A 6,868-nucleotide genomic window follows, 5' to 3' on the forward strand; every position below is an offset into this window, starting at 1 on the left:
TGATGTATGCTAAAGGAAATTGAAAGGGGAACCACATAGGTTGGGCTGTGTGATAAAGATGAAATAACCGAAATTCTTGGTGCTTTCTTGACATAAAAAACCACATGGTCAGGATGACATCTTATCATGGCCTTGTGGTTCATTTCTTGAAAATAGCTATTTCATCTGTCGATTCCACCTATTGTTTTAATTTTTTCTTCATCACTGCAGGTTTTGAAATATACTGAAGGATTGTGCTGGGTTATGCGTTATTACTACCAAGGTGTATGTTCGTGGCAATGGTGAGTGCTATTTTACATGCTTATAACTTTTGGCCATACCAAATAGAAATTTATGCAAATGAAGCATTCTATTATAGCGAATTGACTTTCTGCTATCTATATTCATATCTATATTTAAATGGATATAAAAGAAAATTTATCTATATCTATATCAACTAATGTACATATGCGATTTAATCGTATATGTACCTATATCTATCCCTTTCTGAATCTTATTTAAGATTTGCCCACACTTAAATAAGTTTGTTCATGGCAACGGTGAGTGATATTTAGCGTGCTTGTAAATTTTGGCCATATCTGATAGAAAGTTGTTCAAATGAAGTAAATCTATTATAACTATTCTACCCTTCGCTATCTATATCCATATCTATATTTAAATGTATATAGAAGAAAATTTATCTTTGCCTTAATTTCGTATGTACTAATGTACACCCATTTCTTATGAATGTTTAATCGTATTTAAGATTGCATATAATTCAATATGTTTTTTACTTACATATTCTACAAATGGTTATATGTTGATTATGACTAATTGCGGTTAAGTTTGTGCTTGCATGAAATTTTCGAATCCCTGATTTGAACTCAGAAAAGTTTGAAAATTGATCGTCTTCATGCCCGCATTAGATTATCATAGCAGTTCTTTTCAGTGTTCCACATTGATTATAAATGATGAGTTTCAATCTGACAAAAGAAAAGCTTAAGGTGCCTAACAGCTATATATATTTCATAGTGTATATGTATATCATCTACTTTGAAACACAAAACACAAAACACAATATATATGTATATCATCTACCAGGTACAAAACACAGTGTATATGTGTATCATCTACTTCGAAACATTCTGTCTATGTAGCTATAGGCTATGAGTTGTCGTATTGAGACGGGCACCCTCATTATTGTTTTGATGATTTATCATTTGTCTTTGCTTTGTTCACATGCCTTAATCGGTGCATGGTATTGTGTTTGCCAGGTTTTATCCATATCACTATGCTCCGTTTGCATCTGATCTGAGGAATATGGATCGGTTGGAGATAAGCTTTGAACTAGGGAAGCCATTCAAACCATTCAATCAGCTCATGGGAACTCTACCAGCTGCAAGGTTAAATTAGTTTTCAACGTACTCCCATTAATGATGTGGATTTTCATTTCTTTAAGGGTATGGTCTAATTTATCATTCTTTATTGCAGTGCAAATGCTCTTCCTGAACATTATAGACCCTTGATGACTGATCCAAACTCACCTATTATTGATTTTTATCCTACTGGTGAGGACATTTATAACCTAAAGTCAGATTTTTTGGTTAAAAAGTGCAAATTTCTTTCTTCTAAGCTAGAATTGTATATGTTTCTATATTATGTTTTCATTAAGCTGATTTTTTTCATTCACTCACAGACTTTGAGATAGACATGAATGGTAAACGCTTTGCTTGGCAGGTATAGTTAAGTACTTTCCATGTTTCCCATCTAACAGCTAATGCCTTATGGATTTGTGTGGGCATTTATTAAATGTTTTTCTATAGTAGTTCTCTTCGTAGAGCCTGAAACAGCAATATATCTAGATATTTATCTTTTATTTTGCTGTTTGTTTCAAAGGGTGTTTCAAAATTGCCTTTTATTGATGAAGCTCGGCTACTCACGGAGGTTAACAAGGTTGAGTGCACCTTGACGGTAAGACATGTCAAACAGAGAACCGTTGGGAAGACACCATTATTGACATTTTTTTATGTACATTTCATTGCTCTCCTTTACAGTTCATTACTTGTACTTGTTTGCAGGCAGAGGAAATGCGCAGAAATACTGTGATGTATGACTTGTTATTTGTGACCGTGAGCCATCCATTGTCACCATATGTTTTTTCAATTTATGATCAAGGTAGCCATCTTTCAGGGCAGAAAAGACTTGGAGTGAATGAAGAAATTGATCCTAGAGCTAGGTCATTTTCTCCCTCCTGTTAATTTTGTTAAAGAATGGCATGTCAGTGGATTGCTTTCATATTGTTCCTGATTGAACTTATTCTATGATATTCATGATAAATAAAGCAGTTTTCAACAAGACGTGTTTGTTCTTTACTTTATATAGACGTTTTCTAGTATTTAAATTCCAACTTTACCTGATTGCAGTGGGGGGATGAATGGTTTCTTTTGCCTTTGCGATGGAGAAGCATGCCCCCCTATCTTCACTTCGCCTATCAAGGGGATGGAAAATATCACAAACAATCAAGTGCTGTAAGTCATCAATTGTCATATTGCCTGAAGAAAGCCCTGAAATTTGTAATTGGTCATTTTAAGCTTTCTTTGATATATATTGATCTTTTGCAGTTCTGTTATTTACAAGTTCCCACCAACACACAAACACATTACAAGGCCTCCTAATGGAGTAATAAAGCCAAAGAAGGTGTGTGCAGCTAGCAACTTGTAAATTTGTTTAGAAGACTATCTTTTATTTATTAGGGGCATTAATTTTTATCTCATTAATTTATTACTTCTGATGTTGTGCTTTGATAATACATTATTTCAACATTTATCTTTTTGTTTGACAGTCTGTATGCGAGAATGATGTAAATACACCAACTCTATGGCATGAAGATAATGGGAGAAAGGCACATGATCGAGAAAGGTAAGTTAAAATCTATTAAAGTTGCTATTGGGTGTGGTCGAGAAGGGTAAGTTAAAATCTATTAAATTTGCTAGTGGGTGTGATCGAGAAAGGTAAGTTAATATCTATTAATGTTCATAGTGGGTGTAATGCTTTTCCCTTTGTGTTATATCTTTCATTGATCATGCTGATCTAGCATTATTTGTTGTTTAGGCCACACCATACTGGACCTGCCTCAGCTCCTCATCTAGGAAAATCTGCTCATCGTCTTATTGCAAACAGTCTACAATTAAGGAACAGCAGCTCACAGGAGGTACCACTTAGTGTGCAGCATGAAGCTCCTACTGGGGGAGGTACCAACATGATTTATAGTCCTAATTCATATCCAAAACGAGATGATAATCTTGGATATGAACATGGATATCCTTCAGATAACTCACAGGAGGTAATGCTTGGTGTGAGGCACTCAATGCGCCATGAAGCTCGTATTGGGGGAGGTATACTTGATATGCATTCTCCTTACGAGGTCAACAAGTCTTATAGTCATAGTTCGTATCCAAGACGAGCTGATGATCATGGATATCAACATGGGTATCCTTCAGATAGCTCTCAAAAATATAACAGTAGAGTGTATAATGGCAGTCAGAATCGTAGTCAGGGTTATCCAGCCTCTGCTTGTGATTCTTATGGTGGAACATACGATGGCAGTCAGAATCATTGTCAAGGTTATAAAGCCTCTGCTTGCAATTCTTATGGTGGAACATACAGGGGAAGTCAGAATCATGGTCAGGGTTATACCTCTGCTAGCAAATCTTATGGTGGAACATACAATGGCAGTCAGAGTAATGAGCAGGGTTATGCTCTATCTGCTTTCAATAGTTATGCTGAAAGATATAATGACAATCAGAATTATCGTCATAGCTATGGTAGTTCTTCACACCATCAGTTCCAGTCTGGTGTCCCTATTGATGGGTACTATGGTTACCAAGGACAAAAGGACATTCAGCAGCAAAATGACAGAATAAATTCCCACTTATATCAGGATAGCATGACACAAGTTGGAAATCAGCATCAGCAGCAAGTGAGAAATTCTCAATCCCATGTTATTCCAAGATACGGAGGTTACCAGCAGCAATATCCAGCTCATCAACCCCAGCCATATCTGCCTTCAATGCTGCCACCATCTGAGGTTGCAGGACAAGAAATTCATCATAGACCAACTTACTCAAATTCTGAACATACAGTGTTCAATAAATATTCAGTTTTAGATAAGAGAAGAAATGATGGCCAACAATGACAGACCGTATCAAGGCTTTTAGGCCCAGATCATTATTAGATGTTGATTTTACTAATATTTTGATGTATTTCTGGTATAGTATTTTCTCAACGAGATTCATTTTGTAGTTGGCCTGCTTGTAACTTTGTAAGCAGATGGAAATGATTGCATTGTACATCAAAATTTCTATTAAGCACATTATTTGTGCTTTTAGTGGGACAAATACATTTTCATCAATCTTTAGTTAATTGATAAATTTGTGGTATTCTCGTTTTTTTATTTTATAATTTTCTGAACGTTCATGATTTTCATTAGTGTATGCTCTGTCATAAGCCTTTGATGCTAGGATTCTTTTTGAGGTTTCTTTGATTTATTGTTGTCTTACACCCCAGTTTCATATCTCAATACGCTGGCCTATTTTAAATTTGTTTGAATCTGGATAGTTTTCCTTTTTACTAACAATTTGTGGTATTCTCGTTTTTTTATTTTATAATTTTCTGAACGTTCATGATTTTCATTAGTGTATGCTCTATCATAAGCCTTTGATGCTAGGATTCTTTTGAGGTTTCTTTGATTTACTGTTGTCTTACACCCCAGTTTCATATCTCAATACGCTGGCCTATTTTAAATTTGTTTGAATCTGGATAGTTTTCCTTTTTACTTAACAATTTCCTAATATTGAAAATATAATAAAAGGATGTTTGTTGACAAAACTTCTGTATCAGTTCAGCATATAATTCATTCAGAGGATGAATTAGAGGATGAATTATCTTTAGGCATAGATAAATCGTCTTGGAGGAAGCAACGTTTCTGCAAATTACATGAGAATTCGTCTTTAGTTGAGAATTTACATCATGCGTTTTCTTAAAGATCTCTATCCTGTGGAAACATTTCATTTTTTTCTTTCCTGAATATTTTACGCTTTAGTGAAATTACAAAATTAGTCTTTTGCTGAATCTTATCTGTTTTTGCTGTATAAAGTGCTTATAATTCATTATTATGGCATTGTCTACCGAGGCCACAAGTTCGCCCGAAAAATTATATTACGCTGGAATCTCTCGACTTTTTTTTTTCTTCCAAAAATGTGATAATAGGAATGTCTGAATCGTTTTTTTGATGGTGGAAATAGATTCAGCGCCATCAAAAAAACCCCTGGCACCAAAATTCCTGAAGTTCAACAGCTATAACCCAGAGTTTCTAAAATTTCTGCCAGATTTTGGCAAAAATCATCTCGGAATTTACACCATTTTCCGGGCTTTGTGGCCTCTTTAGACTACTCTCTTTTTAAGATACAAAACATCTTAAAAACATAAATTGAAGCACAGAACAATGACTACGGGTCCAGAGTTTTGAAAGCAGATGATATCTGCATTGTTCAATGGTTAATACCAAGGTTATGATATAAGCTGTTTCAAGGTGTATTGTAAAATAATATTGCCTCATCTAGTTAAATAGGGGAGAGAATTCTCAATAATAATAATAAGCTCTAGTTCCACCTGTTTTGAAAGCAAATGAAATCTCATGTCATTTACTTTGAAATGCTTGTTAAGGGTGTAGAGATAATATATCGAACAGATCCAATCTCCAGTGAAATTTTAAAAGAGAAACGGCTAGGCAATCAATCCATAGTGAAGAGCATTGAAATTTTGTAGACTTGGGATTTTCCCATGTGAAAACCTTGGAAGAACATAGACCAATAAAACTAGGAGGTGAAATACAATCCATTCCGTGTGAGAAAATATCAATTAGATGCACGAGGTAAAATGCGAGTAACACAAACAAGTTCAGTGCAAAACCCTATTCTGCACATGCACAATTGCTGGTACTTTAGACCTTGAGATTGCCCCATGGGAGAGAACGATCAATTTCTCAAACTTCTTCGACAGTCGCAAAGCATCGTTGGGCTATAGAAGTCGAGAATCTTACCTAGTCTGACTCTAAAGTCCTACAAAAGCATAAAAATTGTTGGACTATAGAAGTCAAGAATCTTACCTAGTCTTACTCTAAAGACCTACAATACAAGCATAAAAATAACACAATACTAGAGTAGTTTAAAGAGGCCACAAATTTACCCCAAAATAACCATCATTCGAGTCCTATTTGACCAGATAAGCGATAGCCTTTTTATGCGCTTATATGGCACACCTTGAAACTGCTTATATATAACTTTGATATCAAGAGGCATTGCTCTGTGAATGAAAATGAAGCAAGGTGTCATCCGATTTCAAAGCTATGAATCAGCGTTGTGGTAATAATATGTGTCGCTTTTGCCGCAAGGGGCCTATCCTTTTTGGTTGTACTAGTGACGTTTGATATACGGTGCATATGGCAGTAGGGTGGGTAAGCTGGGTAATGCCTTTCGCATTGCATTGCATGGAACTTGGAAAGGAAATCTCAAATAATATTCGACCCCTATTGTAATTAATGCACAGGAAACCGTCACCGTAACAAGTTTTGGTGGTGATTTGTGTAGTGCGTCGATTTTTGACTGCTAGTTCAGCCGTTAATCCCTGTGTTGGATGTCGAACCAGAGACCAGAAATGCTGTAAGGTGCATCAAGAGATTGCGCATTTAATATTATTTCCTAGCTAAAACAAATAATTATCTAGCTGCTTACTAAAAATAGCTAAATGCAATGATTGTGCCCAATGGGGTACTCGATGAATGGTGTGAAATGCAATTTAGCTTTTATTTTGTTATGGTTAGAGTAACTCC

The 6,868-nt window shown here is 35.4% G+C and overlaps 1 protein-coding gene across 1 annotated transcript in view; it reads left to right on the plus strand.

Annotated features, from left to right (window-relative positions):
- LOC149191859 (5'-3' exoribonuclease 3-like) overlaps positions 1–4,418 on the plus strand; it is a 210,157-nt gene extending 205,739 nt beyond the window's left edge. The window contains exons 14-23 of the mRNA XM_089404396.1: positions 211–281; positions 1,254–1,382; positions 1,471–1,547; positions 1,676–1,716; positions 1,876–1,950; positions 2,058–2,215; positions 2,403–2,507; positions 2,601–2,676; positions 2,822–2,898; positions 3,091–4,418. Of these exons, the coding sequence (XP_089260522.1) occupies positions 211–281; positions 1,254–1,382; positions 1,471–1,547; positions 1,676–1,716; positions 1,876–1,950; positions 2,058–2,215; positions 2,403–2,507; positions 2,601–2,676; positions 2,822–2,898; positions 3,091–4,174 (1,893 nt within the window). The 3' untranslated portion in view covers positions 4,175–4,418. The remainder of the gene's footprint in view (positions 1–210; positions 282–1,253; positions 1,383–1,470; positions 1,548–1,675; positions 1,717–1,875; positions 1,951–2,057; positions 2,216–2,402; positions 2,508–2,600; positions 2,677–2,821; positions 2,899–3,090) is intronic.
- Positions 4,419–6,868: the final 2,450 nt, after the last annotated feature.

This window comes from Pinus tabuliformis, chromosome 2_2 (assembly GCF_031772625.1).
Source record: "Pinus tabuliformis cultivar Carrire ecotype Pingquan chromosome 2_2, CPIR1, whole genome shotgun sequence".
Taxonomy (NCBI): domain Eukaryota; kingdom Viridiplantae; phylum Streptophyta; class Pinopsida; order Pinales; family Pinaceae; genus Pinus; species Pinus tabuliformis.